General features: G+C 31.7%; 1 protein-coding gene across 1 annotated transcript in view; it reads right to left on the bottom strand.

The window, feature by feature from the left end:
* Positions 1 to 497: 497 nt before the first annotated feature.
* LOC129222628 (uncharacterized) overlaps positions 498 to 21,781 on the bottom strand; it is a 39,675-nt gene continuing 18,391 nt past the window's right edge. Inside the window, exon 3 of the mRNA XM_054857159.1 lies at positions 498 to 1,742. Coding sequence (XP_054713134.1) covers positions 1,572 to 1,742 — 171 coding nt within the window. The 3' untranslated portion in view covers positions 498 to 1,571. The remainder of the gene's footprint in view (positions 1,743 to 21,781) is intronic.

Genomic DNA, 21,781 nt, shown 5'->3' with positions numbered 1-21,781 from the left:
AGACTGATTAGTGCTTGAAAGAAAAACTTGCAAGCACTAAATGTTTTAACTTTTACGTTTTGAGACATTTCAAAACAGTAATTACTGACTGTAATGTTTTCATTGTTTCAAATAAATATTTCTAATATGTGCACAACTTTCACATTCTTATCATTGAAATAAGGTTGGTATGAACTCACGTCGGGAACACCATTTGTGTGTAAATGGAGAGAACTCTGCATAGGCACTAGGTGATCCCACTTATAACGTGCAGCATGCTGAGGTATGTCTATTCATCAAAGTATATGTTGCATGATTTAATATTAATATTATTTAAAAAATAGGGTAGACTATTTTAGATACTATTTTTCTCATTTGGTGACTATTTTGCAGACTATTTTTCACTTAAGACGTCACTAAAACGACTATTTTTAGGACCAGAATTCAGTGGCAGCCCTGAGTGTGATTGTTTGAAGTACAAATTTAAGGAATAATAACACAATATGTAAAATGTTTATTAAAGATGGCATATTGAACAGAAAACTTTGCATCCTATTTTTGATGATTTTCATAGAAGCACATATTATTCATTGTGATGAGAATTTCTTAACATTTCCAGTATAAATATAAAAGTATCAATAATTTAAAAAGTTTTATTGTTTTCATGAATAAACTTTCATTCTTCATTGCAGAATATTGCAATTCAACTGGCCTGCAGTAGAAAAGTTGTTATAAATTAGATTTTTTTCTCAATATTCCCAATGTTTGAAACAGTAAAACACTTTTTAAACCATACTTGCTTATTAGTAGATCCAATTCTTTTTTCGATTGAAAAACAGTGAACAATATAACAATGAAGACAAGTACTGAATTGAGTGCATCTATGAAGAAACATCTTTTAAATATAATACTTATTTTATCAAACATTATTTTTTAAAAAACCACGCTTTCTTTTTGTCAAGTATCTGATGTGAATCTATCTTAATTACAATATTTCCAATGGAGCATGCATGGAAAACATGCAGCATTTTGTACTGAACAGAATTACACCTAGAGGCTTCTTTGGGCACTCATGTGAAATCATTCTGCTTCGGATTGATGTCACAACTCCTTCAAATTGTCCCCGCTCAGAAATTCTGCAATTGGAGACAGTTTGAGGGAGAAGTTGAGAAGTTATGATGTCAATCCAAAGTGGAATGTTACAAATTTTTCTCTGAAATGAGGCCCTTACTCTGGGTGCAAATGCTGTTTGCTTTTACTGTTGTCAGTTGCTTAAATAACCAAAAGCGATAAAACAAAAGGCAACGGTAAATTTCAGCTGATCAGAATGTATGTACAATACTCAGTTCCATGATTCAATATCTTTGTCACTTGAAAAATAGCTTTTAATTTACTCATTGCTTCCCTTCCATAGTCCATTCCTACATCTGTATCTCTTCAAGTATGAACTTTTAACTTCAGCAGATACTCGATTCTGAATCCTCTAAAAATTCACTGCACTCGACCGCCATTCATTATAATGCCTCCCTTTTTATAGAGTGCATTTAAAATATCAGCTGTAATCGTATTTTCGATACACATCGAGCTTATTCTTAGCAGGGTTGCAAATTCTTACAGCACAGATCTACGGAAAGTTTAGTGTCATTTTTAACTCCATGAGGATCGCAGACGTGGTCTCTTCTAAACCATGGCACAGTGGTATCCTTTCCCAAAATTAAGCAGGCGTCAGACCTTGTTTGTGCTCTGAGATCTTCACTGCTAAACTATAAGGGAAAAGAAAAATGCATTTTAATTCATGAATTACAAACAGTTCTGAACTTAATGATATCCACTAGTAAGTGAACCTAGTTACTACGGATTTTTATTTGCCCCAAAACTTATTAGTGTATTAGTACACTATTAGTAGTGTATTAATGTAGTAGTAGTAGTAGTGTATTAGTTATAGTTAGAATAAGTTTTCGATTTTGGTATTTAATCAATTATTGCTATCCAAATTACTGCTCCAACTTATGCTGAATAAAAAATGAATTTTTTACATTGGATTTCCAAGGAATATTTTGTGTATTGAGTGTACCTGGTATAACATAAGTTTATGGATTATCTTTAAAGTGTCAACAAGTGTTTTAAATTATGAAGCAAATTTAAACTGGTCAGTTAAAAATAGAGCAATATGTTTCATCTTGAAAATATTATGTTCACTAATAAAGAGAATCTATGTAATATTCATAGCGAAAAATTAGTTTAACGATTTAAATGTAGAGGACTATTTTTTTTTTACTTCGGATTTCCCAGAAATGGGTATGCTGAATTTGCTTGGCTTATTCGTTTTCGTGGATTATTTTGACAGTCATTAAACGTTTTCAATTCTAGAAGCGGATTGAAATTGGATTTTAAATGAAAGCATGCTATTTCTTTCGGATGTTGTATACTGTACTTAATTAGTAGAATTTGTGCTGTACAAATATTCACAATAAGTTTAGACTGATCCAGTCAATCACGAAGGACAAGTTCTTAAGAGTAATTATTACAGAAAGACGAAAATATTGAAATGGTGTAGTTTATTTCAAACCTATCACAAAGAATAAACATTAGCACTTGTCTTTTTTTTTTTTTTAAGCTAAACACAGTACTCTATTTGCAAAACAAAAACCTTTTTGAAAAAAAAAAAAATAATAATTTCCAAAAAGAGTATGCACAATATCAAAAAGAGAAAAAAAAACCCTTTCAAAACACTCCCCCCCCCCTAAAAATTTCGATGGCGCGCTCTGCGCAATGATCCCCGCCTCCTATGGTCCCAATCGGGGTACGAAAATATCCGATATTTTAATATATATCTGATATTTTGATATCTATCCGATATTTTCAACTAACATAAACTCAAGTTTTCCAAATAGTAAATGCATTCTCAAATCACTCTTTATTTTCTTATATTATAATTACAATTTGTAGACTTAAAATTAATGTTTTTTTCATTATTTATATCTAATATTTCATTTTACATTTATATCAATTTTAATGGAGTTAATTTAGCATTAGCCGTTTTACTCATTTTTCTTCTTTTAGCTATTTTTACTGTTATATGATTCGGAAATAAGAAATTTGCATTAGGACGTTGCAGTTATGAGACAGTTCCTTTTTTTTCTAAGCAATGTTTAACATTTTATTAGGCACTTTTAATATGAATTAAAATTGTTACATTGCTGATAATTTTATGAATATAAAATACAAATATAAAAGGGATATTATATTACTTTGTTATATTAATGATGTATCAATACATCATAAAAATGTAGTACATAACTTTTTGGTTATTTTTAATACTAAGTGAACAGTATTATTATGGTTAATATACATTTCATATTGTGAAAAAATGTATCATAGTTGAAAAAATAAATATCGAAAATATCATGATATTTTCAAAATTAATATCGGATATATGTCATTTTATATATCGGTGAACCCTGGTCCCAATTAGTTCGGATTTTCGGCGGTCTACTTCTGTATAAGTGAACATCAAAATCAGCGATTAACTTTTCACTCCAGGGTCCCCCGTACCTACCATTATTTGCGATTTAACCAGTAGGATGGAGGAACCCTGAACACAACTGTGATAATTTTTTGATCCAGATCAGAAACCGAGCGATCCCTGGTCCAGCCCCCCCCCCCCCCTCCGAGAGGTATCGTTTCACTTCGAGGTTCTTCGAGGTCTAACCATTATCAGCGATTTACCGATTAGTTCTTGTATTTGTAGAGTTTAGATTAAAGATTAAACATTATTATTCGTAACGAACTCTAGTGGATTAACCCTAAACTCCAGTAGGTAGCGTTCATTGTTGACCATTTTTTTGTTGCTTCATTCCCCTGAAATGGACACAGTCTTGGTTAATTTATCGGATCGAGTTCAGCCTTGTCACAATAAAGCTTTTCCCTGCATATTAAACATTACCAAACATATTATTATGCTGTGGCGCGAGTTTCATTGTTGAAGCACGCGGGTTACTTGATCATCGGCTATTATTTATATGAGGATGCTTGAAAATTCGGCTCCCTATATCAGAGCTGTTGATATTTCACAGCAAAAGTTTAAACAAATTTTCATTAATGAAATCTGGTCAAAGTCGAATTGGAAATGAACTAATAATCAACTTTAAATTAATGAAATTATAATTGCTAATTCTGAGTAATAATAAGTATCATCTTACTCATAAGAATGTTAAACCTTATCAATAATAAATGTTTCTGAAATTATAGATATTGCTAAGTCTAATGTAATGATAATAACGTACTGTTATACAGTTAGCAAATTACTATTTAAAATTGATTTGAAATGCGAAACAAGCAATTGTATGTTAAGTTAGTATCTTACATAATTAAAAACTGAGCGTATATATTTATGTATCTGTGTCCCAGTTACTTCTCCCGAACGACAGTGAAACTGATCATCGAACCGTTTATCGATGGATTCGTAATCTTCCCGTATTTATGTTCGGCTATTTATCACAATCCTCCGATAATAATTAGCGGAGACATCAACTAAAAACTATTAATTATGACACTTAGATTTCGACATAAAATCCCTATTTTTTGAAGGCTTTCCTTCATTCAAATTATTATTCAGTGCTTCATCTCAACTTTCCGTAACAATGCTTTTATTAAAATGTGTAGCGTGAACATAGAGTAAGGAAATTACACAGAAATTCCCCGCTATACTAAGAAATTGAAGTCGAAAGTTGCACCGCTGCATCCCAAGATCCTTAGCTTCTTGATACATATCTTGAGATACAATTTGATTCAAAACATTCTATTACTGAATTTCAATTGGTTGTTAACTTAAACTGAGATATTAGTGCAAGTTTATGAAGCAAGTTTTTGAAATTGCATTAAGACAGGAATTAAAATGCAAACCAATCCGCCAGCTACGTTACTCTTTCTCTTTGCGAGATTGGTGAAAACAATTCTCGCGAAACAATCATGTTATCATAACTCCGCCCATCATTGCACCGCTGTATCCCATAATTCGGGCTTCAATTTCGTCTCATTTTTACCATAGACCGGGGACTCTCGATGCAAATTTCTTTATTCTACGAGCGTGAATAAAATCATTGAGAAGAAAGATATGTTGCCATTTTTTTCTTGAATATGAACAAATAAAATTCTGGCTTTTGTTTAAAAGGCTTTTCCTGTAATCGGGGGATTTAAAAAGTTTACTTTGTGATTATTTTTCTGCAATCTGCCGCAAAATTTTACTGATTTTTTTTTTTTTTTTTTTTTTTTCAAGCCTGACTGTTTAACATGCGTCACTTGATATAACTTTTATTTTTGAGGTAGACCGTGCAAAGTCGGGCGACGCAGCTAGTGTAAATATAAAATTGGTTGTTAGCAAATCTCATCTTTCACAATTAAAAAGGTATTCTTACACTACAATAAATCAATATTTTTCGAACAAATTAAGAACTTTTTTTTTTTGCAATTTAAAGCAGTTTTTGAAATGAATAATTGTAGCATATTTCTTTCAAAAATAACTTTAAAAGTTTCGAAAACATATTTAAAGAATAAAATGAAAAAAAACCGTTTTTGAGACCTTATGAACAGTTTGCAATTTAAATCAAGTAAACTAAATAATAATAGTAATAAAATAATCTGTTCTAGTCTAATAGATGCAGCGATTGCACTTCATGAGACGATATCGATGTGTCTGCTAAAGCATCGTTGTTAGAGGGTCGATGTTTTTTCTAACATCGATGTTTTGGTTTCGATGACTTTTCAATGATGATGATATACGTGGCCGCTCCTATGGCCTTATGACTGAAAAGGGGGTGGGGGTTACTTAGCATTTTGATATGGGAAAAAGTAAAAAGTGCCGCCCCTCCAATCATGCCGCCGTGGGCTTTTGCCCAATAAGCCCATACGCAAATACGAACTGAGCACAAGTCTTTTACTATACTTGTGTAATTGTACTGCGTGACTGTCTTTATGTACTTCACTGCAATTCCATTCATTGAGCATTTATAATGAAAAACATCCATCGGTGTTTGTTTTTGAAGTGAAAATACAAAAATGAAATTTAGATGCTTTGAACATTTTTTGAGAATGGCTCACTGTTTGTACACGGTTTGACAGCTTTGGCTCTGCAAAATTAACCGCAATATACAGAATATTTCTTGCGTCAACATCAACACCAAAGAAATTTTAGAATAGTATGAATTATTGCTAAGCTTTGGAAGAAAATATTCCTATTAAGTACTTACAGTGAATAATTTATCGAGAGCATCAGGGCGCATAGTCCTACAATCTCCTATACTTTCACTATTTGTCAGATATTCTCCTATATTTCCTCACTGACTCCTACATTTTTTTCATCGGATGTTAAATGCCACCCAAATATGCAAAAACCTTAGATCCCTTTTTTTCTTCTTTCTCCTCTGTACTGTGCACTCTTATATCTTTAATGTTGGCATATGTACTAAACTTCTTTTTAATTATTTTTATGAAATATAGAAAATATAGATGATTTTACTTGCAACTTTTAACTTGTTTTCATTTTTTTTTCTTTTAATGAGTTCACTTTGTAATTTTAATAGTATAACATGTTAACTTTAACTCTTCTGCTGTAAGATTTTGAAAGCTTTTAATTTTGTCACATATAATCTTATATGTAGTTTAAATGACAGATTGTAGCTTAAATGATTGATTTTGAAAATGCCGTTTACAGATTTTTGGTACCAATTGAATTTTGAGTACTTTAAATGTTTCAAAGCTTGTAGCTCGCTGAAAAATATAACTATCTCGATGAAAAAAAAGTGTCATTTTATATTAGGATTTTGTTTGCTTTTTTCAAATATGTACTTATTTTGTGGTGTAGATTATCCAAGAATTTCAGAAATCGGTCTGCGTCTCAGAATTTTTTTTTTTTTTTTGGCTCATTTTTTTCTATCTACTCGGTTATGGTTACAAATTGGGGAGGGTAATGGATGGTTCTATGCTCCACTTGGGCTTTTCTAACACTCCATTTCATTGGGCAGATTAAGTCAAATTCACCCTTTATACATGTGTGTATATATATATATACACAAATTAACTGTTAAGTTATAGTTGCCGTTACAGTGAGCGCCGGGTAATTGAATCAGCCATTTTAATGAATCAATTTCTCAAAAACGAAACGAAATCTAGTTTTAACATTAAAAAATTGCAGAATATTTGAATCAAACATGCTGCTTGAATGAATCAAGCGTATGAGACTGACCATTTCCAAGGGCGCCCATATGGGGGGCAAGGGGGGCTCAAGCCCCCCCCTTTGGAATTAGAACTTCCTTGCTTTTAGTACTTTTTGCTTTGCAAAAATGTAAAAACATTTCTTCTCAAGCCTTTAATGAATAAGTTATTAAATACGTCAAATTTTAATAACTCTAATCTGCCCTGAAATTGGTTTCCTTGTGGAAAACATCCAGCTAAACCATAGGGAAAATATTTGAGCCCATCCTTTCAACTTTGCATATGGACGCCCATGACCATTTCTCTCCCCCCCCCCCACAAACGTGATGCATTAGCGTAGTCTTTTTTTTTTTTTTTTGCCTTCGTTTTGTAAAATTAGTATTTTTTTTTTCCTGTAAATAGTGAAACGAAGAAGAGGCAGGGTGTTGCACACTTTTTGTGACGATTTTATCATGATATGTCCAATAAAATCAGTGAGACGAGAGAGACATGGAGTCGATGGGATTTTTCATCATTAGTGTTAGCACCGAAGCAATGAGGTACCAATACCAAAGACTATGAGTGGATTTATGACATTGAAAAAAGAATGTCCAAATTAATTATTACCTGGTTTTAGCAATCAATAAGAGACGCATTTTTCGAAGCACGTAAGTTACAATCTGAATTTTGTAATTGCTTTTTCATACTATTTTGTGATAAAATTCTTTAAATAATCAGAGAATGGATATTTTGAGTGTGCGGTATACTTCTAATATCTAATGATATCTCAAACCAAAAAGTTAATAAATTTCTCTGAAATTATATGTATATAATTCCACGATTTAAAAAAAAAAGAAAACATGCACACACAATTTTGCTTAAATGAATCAAAATTGTCTTAAACAAACATGATTCATATAAGCGACCGTGGGTACGAAAATTCATTTACTCTCACATCTGTGATTCTTCACATTTCATGAATTAAAAATTGTATTGATACTGGTTTTTGTGCTCTCAGCATACTAGTAGCTATACTATTTCGAAATTCCTATATATTTTTCTATCAAACCCCTATATATTCTGCTATCGAACTCCTCTATATTCTGCTATCAAACTCCTATATATTCTGCTATCAAACTCCTATATATTCTGCTATCAAACTCCTATATATTTTTCCTTTTAAACTCCTATATTTTTTTCCCACTTGCTATGAGCCCTGAATTTATCTTCAATTGAAAACCTAAATGACCCTAAAAATTAAATACACGTTTTCCTGTTGCATTCCATAGTATAGCTCTAGTGTACATTTGGATTCCGCCATTTTTGTCCAAAGTTTGATTTTCCTCGTTGTTTTTTAACTACAGTCATTCAGGTTTTCTGTAGCGGTGCCCAGCCCCCCCCCCCCTCTCTTAGCGGCCAAAGAAAAAGAAAGATTATCCCTCAAAACTCCCCCCCCCCTCTAAAAATTTCAGTTGCACAGTCTGCGCCATGAACCCTCCCTCCCTCTTCCTAGGTCGGTACCCCTATATTCAGGATAAACTTCGTGTGAAAAGTATTCTTGCTCTATATTTACCCCTATTCCATTTTAAAATAAAAATTGAATTTTGAAATTTTAGTTTTCCTGCCTTGTGTTGCCAGATTTAAGAACAGTAAATACGGGACAGGTTTCTAAGGGTGAAAAAGCGGGGGGGGGGGATTTTTGTGGTTGAGAGCAATTACTGGTAGTTGTGCATTTTTAAGGGGTGAAAAACAATCATGTTTCAAGAGATTCCTGTCAATATATTTATGGGTGAGAACATTTTTGGAGTAACTCAAAGAATAAAGCAAGCAATGTAACGAAGTTCAGTATACAGAACGATGTTGATAGGAACAGGTGCTAATTAGTTTAGTCCCCTTTTTCGTTTTGCTTAATTTTTTTACCATAAAATACTGTCTCGTATTGTAAAGTTATTGTATCGTTATTAGTTAGAATACGGGACCTACGCCGTCCCGTATGGAGTTCCCCGGTATTTTTCAAAATACGGGACTGTCCCTAGAAATCCGAGACGTATGGCAACCCTGCCTTGTGACAAAACCTTGAAATTCACATTAATTATCACACATTTAAGCCCAGAAATAGCACCAGTGTCATCATTTTTCACTTTGCCGTCGTGATGCATCATTTGAAGCCGGAATTTCGATTTACGACGAATAAAGCCGATTACGTCTCCAACTTTATGTTTTGCTCCAGAAAGGAGGTGTGCCTCGCAGCTGTTTTTACCAGACGGTTGTGGGATTATTTTGTTGGAGTGGTTTCCCACCCTTTCCGCTAACTACGGCCATTTATTCCTACAATCGCTCGAACATCTTCAGCTTAAGCGCATCTTTTTAAAACCCTTTAAATCCGTTACCCTATTTTTCGCGCGCCGAACTAGATACTTGTTGAGATGCAAACAGAAAAAGCTGCCTTCGAAAAGAGAAAAAACATTCCCGACGACGTTTTCCCATTCGGCACTTAATGTTCTGTAACTAGTGGCTTTTGTGTCGACACCATTAAAGCAAAAGGGAAAATATTTTGACCGAGATCGTGGGATAAAAGTAATTTGAATTGATTCTAGCAGTAGTTCTTTCAGTGTCGGCTCTATGCACATAAACACGTGAACCCCCAAGGAAAAAGAAATAATTTTAATAGAAAATTGAAATAAAATATGATTCAAAACACCATACCAGATAGATTTTTGTGATTTTGAAAGAAGAGTCTCTTTCTATTTCTCTCCCCTCCCCCATGTCTACATGCACTGGGGCGAATACAGGCTACCATTTTAGGGGGAGAGGGTCCACCCCCCCTTCCCCACCAAAGATGAACCTACAGTTTTGGGTACGAAAAATTTCTGAAACTGTTTGAGTGTTATTAAAAAGCACCAAATTGGCCAGGAATAAGACACGTAGTAGAGCAAAGACTTCGGAAATCGTTTACACTTTTTTAATCATAAGTGTTTGAACACAATGTTTACGGATACTATTGTCAACGGTTGGGGGGGGGGGGGGGCATGATTCTCATGACTCTTTCATTGTATCTGCCACTGCACAAACATCTTTTTTTTCCAGCTGAAACGCAATTTCCATGGGGAAAGAATATTGCTGCCGAGTGGTTAGAATTCCAGAAGACACTAAACCTTCGTAGAGGTGGCAGCCTTTGCCCCCCACTAAACGCAGTTACAGTACTGTTCGTTTCTAAAAGGTCAGATTACGTACAGATCACACTAGGACACTTAGGTTCATGTCTGGTGAAAAAAATTTCCCAACTTGTATGATATTTAACAAACAGTAAGCATCGCCCGAACACATTCTAGATTAAAGTCGAATAAATACCTTTGTGCAAGAAAAGTAAAAATAAGAAATAACAAAGTATAGTTTTTCAAAAATTGCAGATTATTGCATACACGCGTTTCGTGGTTGAAAGGAACCCCTTTTTCAATGCGAAATAAATGAGCTTGTGGAAGAAAAGATATCCGACAAAAGCCTTTCATCCATAAGCTCACTTATATTTTGCGTTGAAAAATTGGTTCCTTGTAACCCCGAAACACGTGTATGCAGTAAATTTTTGTGAAACTGTACCTTATTATTTCTTATTTTTACATTCTTGATTGTATTGGGCAAACAAATGATAACTCTTTTCAACTAAATTTTTACAGACTCTTGAGTTTTTACGTGTTTTTAATGTTATAGATAATATTTAAAACTTTAAAAATATTTTTAAAGTAAAACTTCTAAATAACGTCGTATCTACATGTTTGATTTTCGAAACATTGTTTTGTGATCCTCCATTTGAATGACCCACAAGCTGCCAGTTATAGCCTGACCTGTGATTTTCTAAGTGTAACCAAAGTGATTTTTTTCTTTTTTTTTTTTTTTTTGGGGGGGGGACAGTTTTTAAGTACGGAATTCTCTAATTAAATTATGATTATAAATTTGGTTGAAATTGATGAGGCTTAATAAATAAATGGTTTCAACGATGCGTCAAAATGAAATTTTAGTTACATAATAACATACCGAGGGTGACCAAATTATTATACTCAAGCAAACTTTTTGTATTTTTATTGCTTTTTATTGTTGTTATATAGTTTTATTATTTGGACACATTTTACCATAGACTAGTAACAAGACATTTATTTGATCTGAATTTCAGTGAATGAAATTATTAGACATTTTCATTTTACATGCATGCCATGGTCAATAAGGTCACTTTCAAAAAATCATAAAACATTTTCTGAGAAAAAAACACGGGATGCGGTGCATATCCAATTGTTAAGCAATAAAAGTGGTTCAAATGAGCCAATTTTTAGGTTTTTAAAAAGTGAGTTTTTTTCAGTAATCTCACTAAAAATCGTTAAATTTTGAAAATTTTTAAAAATTTTAAATTTTATTTCCAAGGTTGTATGCATCTAAGGATTACAATAAAATATGCTATGAAACTATCACATAAGGGCTTTAAATTGCCGTCTCCATTTAGTAAAAAAATGTTTTTTTTCCATGGAGGAAAAAAATCATTAATTCGGTAAAAATGCAATTTTTTCTCCAAGAAAATAATTTTTTTCTTTATCAAAAAACCTAACTAAATTTTCAAAAATGATGTCTAGACGATATATGGGTCCTTATTTGTTTTTAGAAAAAAGAATTATTCAAACAGGTTAAATACTTTTGAAATAGTGCTCATTTCAAATCGAGTGTTTTGCTGGTTTTTTCCAAAATGGGCGATTTTGTGCCGAATTTTAGTAGACTGTAACTGAAGAATTTTTTTTTTTTTTTTGTAAAATACTTTTGGGATATTTTATATCTCCCTTAGTTGTAACGACTGTAATTTTTCAAAAAATCAGTGATGGTAATATGACACTTTTAATACCCGCCTGCCTGATTTGAAATGGAATGACTCTCTGTTTGGAAGGTGAAAAAATGCATACGGTTTTGCTTCAAAAGTGTCAGTCAGTTATCCGTGGAGTTGCCCTTAAATAAACTTTGAAACGTTTTCAAATAAAACTATGTAACGACAATAAAAAAGAATAAAACAACAGAAAAGTTTAAGCATAATAATTGGCCACCCTCTGTGGTAAATGTATACAGCAACCAAGGTAAACAATAAGAATTAAAACTTCAATTAAAATCTGATTTCGCTTTGCAAGTTTTTCTGTGCCGCGTAGGTCTGTATGTAACGAAACCAACAGCACTCGAAAGCTAGCTACTTAAACAATGAAAAGAACTGCTACCTTTTAATAAATTCTAAATGTTTATGAGCATGTGTGTGTGTGTGTGTGTTTCTATATTTTTTCTGAGATATAGCTAGGCGCTTTTTTTTTCTTTCAAGTCATGAAAGTACTTTTTGACATTTTTAGTGGGGCGAAATTCATTTCGGAGTTGGGAAATTTGATTGAGAAAGAGATCAATTGCACCAAAAGAGAAAAAAAAACGAGCTGGTGTGTGCCTCACATGACTTCCTTTTACTTCAATTTAATGTCATTTCCCCATTATTAGCAATTTTAATGTGATTTAATAGTTTACTCTCTAAATATCACCAACAGTGGCCAAATTGAAACCAGATTAAAAAAAAAAAAAATGCCAAATTTGTCGCCAAGTTGGCGATTAAACTTGGCGACCAAAAGACTGGCGATATATGGCCAAGTGTCCGCCAAATTGTAACACCACTTGAGTTTACATCGAAATTAACAATGATTTCCACCCAAAAAGGGGCAAAAGACCCCCTTAGAAACACCCGAATGAAACCAAAAGGGGAGGTGCACAACTAGACCCCACTAGGAGTCTGCACACTAAATTTCAACTTTCTAGGACATGCCGTTCTTGAGTTATGCGACATACGTACGCACATCCGCTCATACATACATACATACGTACATACAAACGTAACGAGAAAACTCGTTGTAACTAACTCGGAAATCGTTAAAATGGATGTTTCACGTATCTAGGCACTTATCCACGTGTGATCGAGTCGAAAAAAAAAAAAAAAAATTATTCGAGGGTGAGCGAAATGGAAATTAAGGTCGATTTTTGAGTGAAATTTTTTTCGCGAATACAATACTTCCTTTTTTGTAAAAGGAAGTAAAAAAGATGATGGTGCAAAAACGACTTTCTGAGGCTGTAATGGAAGATGACGGGGAAACAAGAGACGGGTACTGTTTTGACCTTTAGCATTTGGAACGTTGTGGGTCATTCCACGGAAAACGGTCATTTTATCCTACACGTGATGCCTCATATATTTCATTAAAAGTAATACTGTAAAATATTAATGAACACATTCTTCTTAACAAATTAAAAAGTAATATGTGATATCTTTCGCAAAAATTTTCGTCAATAACCTTTAAAATTATTACTTTTTAATGAAATATACGAACCGTCACGTGCAGGACAAAGGGTTTACTTTTTCGTGGAATGGCCCTATACATTTTTTATTTTCAAAACTAACAAAATATTAACTCTAATAGTTTTTTTTAGAACATTTATTTTTATTATAAAAACTTATTTTATTTTTTAAATTATTTTATGGAAAGCATGAAAATGCGCTTGACTAAATTTTGAGACTTGTTTTCGACTTTTAATGCGTGAAATGTTTTTGTAGAGGAATTAAATATAATGCATCGCTTTTTTTATATAGGTCATGTGAAGAAAGAAAAAAAAAATCTTTCTGAAGAAAAGATTCCTTGTCATTCACACACATGATAGTTTCCCAACTCATAGTCTGTTGGCGCGGCATAGAGTTAATGTTAATGAGCAATGAGCAGGGTTATATCAACTTTTAACTAATGTATTGACTTGCATCTGCATAGCTTAAAAACAAACACGGTACGCAAGAACTATTCATATTTAACTCAAGTAAATTCAAAGTAAAAGAGTACCCAGAAAAAATTTATATGCAAAAGTTTATGAATTCTAAACAATCTTATTTTCTGGCCGAAAAGAAGCTATTTTTTTTTTCTTTTTTTTAAATCCGAAATGTGATCTGAAATCATGCTAACCTGTTTCAATCGTTTTATGCATTACTACCTGCTAACTCAGAAAACAACAACAAAAAAAAAAAAAAAAAAGAAAAGAAAAGAAGTAGAAGTCTTATTCATGTTGTATCTCATTTATGACATTTCGTTAGTCTTTTCTCTCTCTTTCTTTTTTAAAGGAGACAACATATTAAATGATCCCTTTGTTGTAGTCATTCTGTGATTCGCGTTTGAAATAACATATTTTATCCGTGATTTAGTCATTAAAAAGAAATTTATGGAAGTATATATAGAACCCATTCCCTTCTTGCTATATTTTAAATTACTATACGTTCTTTTTTTTTTTATTCCTACATCAATTGACACATTCTATTTATAACACGATCAAAATACTTTTTTTCCACTTACTTTTTTATTCCTATTGCTTTAAGTCTAGAAAATATATCTCATGACACAGTTCTCTGTTATTCAATTACTGTCCAGTATTGCAACGAATCTGCGTGGAGAAAGTACAGACTGTGTCTAGGGCGATAATCAAGGGACGACATTTTAATCCTTAGTGTTACTTGAAAGGATGCAAAATATTTGGCATTAATTAAGAAAAAAGTTACAAAGAAGCAAACTTTAATTTTTTGATATATTAATTTCAGACACCATTAATTCATAGCTATTAATGTATCCCTTTACTAATATATCTCTCTGTCTGTCTGTTTATACGACAACAATTTTTAAAGGTAAATTGTGTTTACAAGTCTGGCAGATAAAGAAAATTCATTTAAAAAAAATTTTGAAAAAAAAAATAGAACCGACTTCAAAATTGCTCTAAAAAGTGAAAAATAATTTTATTCTTTAAACACCTTCGATAATACTTTTAAACATAATTTTTGAAGTTGGCGCAAAAACGATCGATAAAATCATTCACAGCTATAACTCAACTACAAGTATAAATTTAACCAGGTCCAGTTTCTTCACTACCACATGCATTACGCATTGATGACAGCATATTTGGGTAACGATATAAATGTTTCGTTCCTAAGTTTGGATGATTTTTTGATAAAAATATGAACGAAGCATGGTTACAATGGATTTTACTTTTTGTTTTTGCGCCAACTTCAAAAATTATGTTTAAAAGTATTATCGAAGGTGTTTAAAGAATAAAATTATTTTTCACTTTTTAGAGCAATTTTGAAGTCGGTTCTATTTTTTTTTTCAAAATTTTTTTATTTCATTCTTTTTAGTGTAAATGTAGATATTTCAGTAAAAGTAAGAAGTTACCTAGTAAGAAGTGCGGCTCTATATCACTGTATTGCTTTAGAAAAGCCTTTATTCAAAATTATCATTACAATTACTATTAATGTTACAGTTATATGGCACCAAACTTTTATAAAAATGAGTTTCATATTGTCGCGTAGATGAAGATAGCGAAGACAATGTGAAAGCCAAATGAAGCGAATACTCGTTAGTCTCAACTTGAGATCTTTATTCAGAACCACGAATGGACGTTACATCTCCTTATATACAACTTGAAAAAGTGCTGGAACTTTCCACACTTGAAAAGATACAGAAATTAATAGAACATTCGAGAAAATACGGGAAACAGTAGAAACGAAATTTTAGTAAAATTCACTTTGTCCTAGTCGGGATTTGAACCCGGGTTGTTAGTGTGGGAGGTGAGAATTCTACCACTGAGCCACCATTATCCACGGATGAAAAGAGCGAACTTCGCTACAATATGATTTTAATCATTTAATAGGGAAATTTACTGTTTTTTGCCCATAACTTTTTATCTAAAGAACAAATATGGTCAAACAAAGTAATGGGACCTAAGTTGAGCCATCCTCTATCCATTAAAAAAATAATCATCAAAATCGGTTCACTAGGTGAGACGCTATGAGTGGACAAACAAAAAAAAAAACATACATACGGTATGAACTGATAACCGCCTCCTTTTTGAAGTCGGTTAAAAATACAACTTCAGACTTAAGCATATTTTTTTTACTTTTTTCTTTTTTTTCTTTCTAATATATAGATGAAAGTATTGGTGTCGACTTTTTTCTTTTTTTTTTCTCTAATATATAGGAGAAAGCATTCGTGTCGTGAAAATTTTCGAATTTTGAATTTTGACGGATTCGAACGTTATGAAGTGGGCTGAGTCTATTTCGACCGTTTTTGGACCTCTTTTTTTCACCTCTCTCATTTCGATAGTTACATGAATTTACTTTGTGAAGTTTCGAAGATTCAAGAAGAGAATCCAAAGAATTTGGAATTCAAAAACTCATTATAGTTCCCGATGACTTGATGTATCAGACTCATTAAACATTTCCACCTTAGTAAAATATTAATTTCTTATAAACACTGCGAAAACAATGTAATTATTTTTAAGTCGTTTGTCAACAAAATCGTTGTATATTTATTACAGTTAACTATGAATTATGAGCCATGTGGTTTCCGATTTTTGCATGATTTAATAATAATTAAAATGAAGAAGTTTTTTACAACTCTGTGATAAACATTTTAAACAGTATAGGATGCATTAAAAAGTGTACATTTTAAATATTCACAAAACGTGAAAATGCTCATTTGCGTGCTAATTTATTAACCAGGCAAAAATGTTCACAGTAATTGGGAATACAAATTACCTATCGTCGAAGGAAAAAAAAATTCTATTTTGAAAGAGCTTCACAAGATTGTTTTCGTCAAATACATTTTTCGTATTGAAATGAACAAAGAATCTGAACTGATGATTAAAAACGTAACGTTTTAAAATTGGTTTATCAAAGGAAACGTATGTGTACGTACAAGCGCGTGAATAAGTTCTTACAAATAGGAATATTTACTCAAAACTTTAAAGCTTGCTTTCCGGCGGTTATTCATTCATAATGTTCCAAATGAACAAATTTTAGAAAAACAGTATCAAAATATTAAACTGTAATACAAGTTTTTCCTTTTTAAATGAAAACATTAGGGGGAAAACCAGTCGAAAAAATTTATATAACCGTTAGCAAAAGCATTTAAATAAATTACGATCTAATTGATCGATGTAACCAAAATATTACATTTTACGAGACTGATTATATAAAAAGATCGATACGATCAAACTTATTTGAATCTTCGTCAGTCCTATTATTACTATTCATGAGCCTGAATCGAAACAAGTTTGAAGTTTTCTCTCACTCTTTTCTTTCCCTTCTCTCTCTCTCTCTCTTTTAGATTCGTCAAAAAAATTACAATTATTAACAGTGACGTGTAAAAATTGCATGATTAAAAGTGAAAATGCGGCGGTATTATGTTTTTTTTTTTTTTTAATTATTTATTTAGTTATGCCAGCATTTTTGACAAGCAGATTCTTTTAATGTCTTGGTTAGCGCTATTACTTCTTCACGATAATTTGAATTGTTTTGAAGCAAAACCTACATTTAATAAAATATTTTTCACAGTTAAGCACATAAAAACTTATAGACGGTTTTTACAACACCTTAAAATGATTAATATTTGCTTAAAGTATTAATCATTTTCAGTAAAAGTAACCCTGGTATTTTAGTCAACTGATTTTATAATTTATCATCTGTTTAGACCGCTCTTTTATACTTCGTACAAGAATAGTTGCTTTAAAAAAATATATCACACACATATATATATATATATATATATATATATATATATATATATATATATATATATATATATATACTCAAACCTATTTTTGTGCGATCTTTTTTTGTACGATGTTTTTGTACGATTTTTTTGTGCGAATTTGTTTTGTGTGTACGGTATATGAAAATTATTTATAAAAAGAGTGCGAGGGTAGTATCTTCAAGTGACGATAGGAGCATCCCGATAGGATGTCACTGTGACCTCCCAAAAATTTCCTTATTCGGGAAATTTTTCGGGAGTCATCAAAATTATCATCACTTTGTTTATTTTGATTTCATTTAAAGATAACAGTTTGGGCTATTTTCTACGTGAGACACTTTTTTTTTATGCGGTTCCTATCCACCGCATTAATAATAATAATAATAATAATAATAATAATAATAATAATAATAATAATAATAATAATAATAATAATAACTGTGTTGCGAAAGCAACTTCTTATAGCTACTCGTAAAGTTTCGAACAATTTTTTGTTGTGAAATTTTTTTTTAATGCGGTTCCTATAAACAGCAAAAAAACAGGTTTGGGTGTATGGGTGTATATATATTTAAGGAGTCTAAGGACCTTTAACCTTCAAAAATTTCGACTTTCCGGGGGAAAAAAAATGTTATGCATACTTTAATTCTTAACAATTTGATACCTTATGTATTACCACAAACCAAATTTTTTCGAGTTATCGTAAAAATGCGTAGACTTTCCCCATAGAGATTTATGTTAACAGCAGCTGTTTAAGCTTCCTTTTCTCAGGTGCCGGTTTTCTTCGGTTTTCTCGTTTTGCGCGCATGATATCTCAGAAAGTTTCTTATATATTTCCGTAAAACTTTTAATGTATGTTTATCTGGTTTATATTTATCACTTCAACCTAAATTTATTTTTTTAAAATTATTTATTTATTATTTTGAAATTTTATAAGTAAATATAAAAATTTCCAAAATTTTAGGCAAAAACATATTTTTTTTTTTTATATTAACTTTTATTTTTAGTTAAAATTTAGGTTCAGATCATAAAAATATACCAGACAAATATGCATGAAAAGTTTTACGGAAATATATAAGAAACTTTTTGAGATATATCATGCGCGCAAAACGAGAAAACCGAATAAACCGGCACCTGAGAAAAGGAAGCTTAAACAGCTGCTGTTAACATAAATCTCTATGGGGAAAGTTTACGCATTTTTACGATAATTCGAAAAAATTTTGGCTTATGGTAATACATAAGGTATCAAATTGTTAAGAATTAAATTAGGCATAACATATATTTCTTCCAGAAAATCGAAAAATTTGAAGGTTAAAGGTCCTTAGACCCCTTAAAGAAAAATTCTCCGATGCTCGAATAGTTCTAAACCAAATTATTCTAAACTGAATTAACGTTCTCACGGAGAAGATGAAATAAAGTACTAATACGAAATGCTCTTCCTAAAACAGAAATAAATCTCTTAGTAAATTTTGTACAAGATAAGTTTAAAAATCGCGATAAAACAATGTAAACCTTTTCAAAAATGAAGGTATTTTGAACTTGCTAAACAATAAAAGCAAACTGTAACAAATGGAAGAAAGGAAAAGTTAGAGCGGAACATTGTTTCCAAACTTTTAATTAGGAATCTAATTTATTGCTCCACGCTGCTGAATTTTATTTGCTCGGAATAAAAAAATAAATATCATTTACCTGCTCTAATCAAAATGTTTCAAAAGAAAAGTTAGAATTTACTGTCATTAAATGCATTTCAAATGAAATAGGACAAGCAGTAAAAACGAAAAAGAGTGGTTAATGGTCTGAAACGGCCGGTTTGTAAAACTAAACTTAATCGTAAGAAATGTCCACTTGATGACTTTAGATATCATTTGTTGAAATTAAGTAAAAATTTAAATATCACTGGTTTGTGGTAAGATACATTGCATGCTGTTATTCTAGTTTTGTTACTTCTTGTTTTTCATGCATACTTATTGAAAACTAGCCTCTTGTTAGAGAGACATTTGGAGTGTGATTCAGTTTTCTTTGATATGCTTTCTTTGACCGCAATTTTCTTACTGTGTAAGCGAACTTGAAGTTTTGTTAACACTGAGAGCTTTCTTTTTTCTTTCCATGCCAAGCCATTTATATTTAAAGTATATTGCTGTGAATTAACACATCTGCCATAATAGATATTTGTCGGTCATTCTGAAATACATTGCCGCATTAATTTTCTTGTAGATTATATCGCAAAAATGCCATTTTAGACGTTTTAAATTATTCTTCAAGTTTTTTTTTTTCAAATCGCGTCGTTTTTTATTTTACCAAATTACATTTCTCAAAAAAAAAAAAAAAAAAAAACTGACGATAAGCAGAGCTACAGAAATTATTACAAATTTCCCCCAAGTAATGCTTTGCTGTAATAAAATTGCATGGTAACCTCATTCCTTCTTCAGTACAAGCAAGAAGTTCATCCAGGGGCTGAATGAGCTTACTTTCCCGTATGTCGACGTTGATTTTCTAACAGTAACCGTAGCTTTCTTTCGATGTCTTAAGCTCCAAATTAATTTAAAACAATAGCTCTTTTGAATTAATTTAGCCTTTATTTAATGCAAAATATAACTTAAGGGGGAAAAAGGCAAGCAAGTTAATATAAAAATTAAAAAAAAAAAAAAAAATCCGACTGGGTCGCAAATGTAGAATTAAGAGGGAAAATTGAAAATCCTTTTTAAAGCCTCATACTATTAAAAATCAATTACAAGTATTTTATTTATTAACAAATAGAAGCTGGAAACATATAAAAATTTTAAATCATTGCTTTTAATTTCCTTGTCGGCCAACAATGAATTCTGTAACTAACCGCTAAATGAAGGCTTAGCCGTATTAAAAATCTGCTTTAAAAAGCGTTACAATTCGAATTCTATACAACATGGAAGTTATAAACACATTCTGTTAGAAGCAGAAAAAAATGCTCTTTATTTTGATACTAAATTTCAAATTTTTTAAATATATTTTCACTGCAAAAATCGCGAAAAACCTTTTAGAGGTTTTTAATTAATATCTTCGTTAATTAATGTCATCCGAAGACGCAACTTAGCTAAGAACGCTCTCGATCAACTCTCCTTTCGAACAAATTTTTTTTTTAAACCGGTCCATCCGTTGAGGCGCTAGAGTGCCACAGACAGATACGCAGACACACAGATGCACAGACACGTCAAACTTATAACCCCCTTCCTTTGTGTGTTGGGGTTTTTGAAAAACAACCCACAAAAGATCGCAAAGGGCCATATCGAGTGGACTAGGTACTCCAAACGTCTCTAATTGATATTAGGTGCTTTGAGAAGTGTTCTCTCAAAGCAGCCAATGATGCCTTGTAGAGTGTTCCGTTCTCCAATACCTTCTTTTTTTGTGTATGGGCAATTTGGGGAAGAGAGGAGGGGGGGGGGGGGGTCGTTAACTTGATATGATTTTAAAAAACTGTAAAACAAAACTTGAGATACGTACATTTATAAAAAAATTCTGATTCATTAAATATGTTTCCTTGTGTTTTGAAATAAATAATGCTGTAGCACCATGCATTTCGAAAATGATAAAAAACGAGTAAGGAAAAAATTAGAATAGTTTAATATTGGTAAAATAACATAAATAAGAACCGAATAATTATAATACAAAATTGGATTTTATGTAATTGTTTTTACACTGCTTTTTACTTCTCTCTATTTTTTTTTTTTTTTTTTTTTTTTTTTTTTGACAAACATGAAAGTTTAGAGTGCTTTTAGGTCGGTATTCAAGCTCAAGACGAAATCTGCAATCGGAAAAAAATAGAAAAGAAAAGCTATATACTAGTGGAACTATTTAGAATTTGAGAAACATGCGGTTTTTTAATGAAATTGTTGCATTTCAAAGGTACGTCCACGACATCTTTCATTTGTCATAGTAAGAACAAAAAGCAATTGCTAAGATAATACAAAAGTAAATGGGGAAAAAATATTGACTATTTGCAAGCTTCTTTTAAAGGTCATTAACCT

This window comes from Uloborus diversus, chromosome 5, assembly GCF_026930045.1.
Source record: "Uloborus diversus isolate 005 chromosome 5, Udiv.v.3.1, whole genome shotgun sequence".
NCBI classification, from domain to species: Eukaryota; Metazoa; Arthropoda; class Arachnida; order Araneae; family Uloboridae; genus Uloborus; species Uloborus diversus.
The sequence above is the reverse complement of the archived record's forward strand: the minus strand, read 5'-3'. Positions and strand labels throughout refer to the sequence as shown.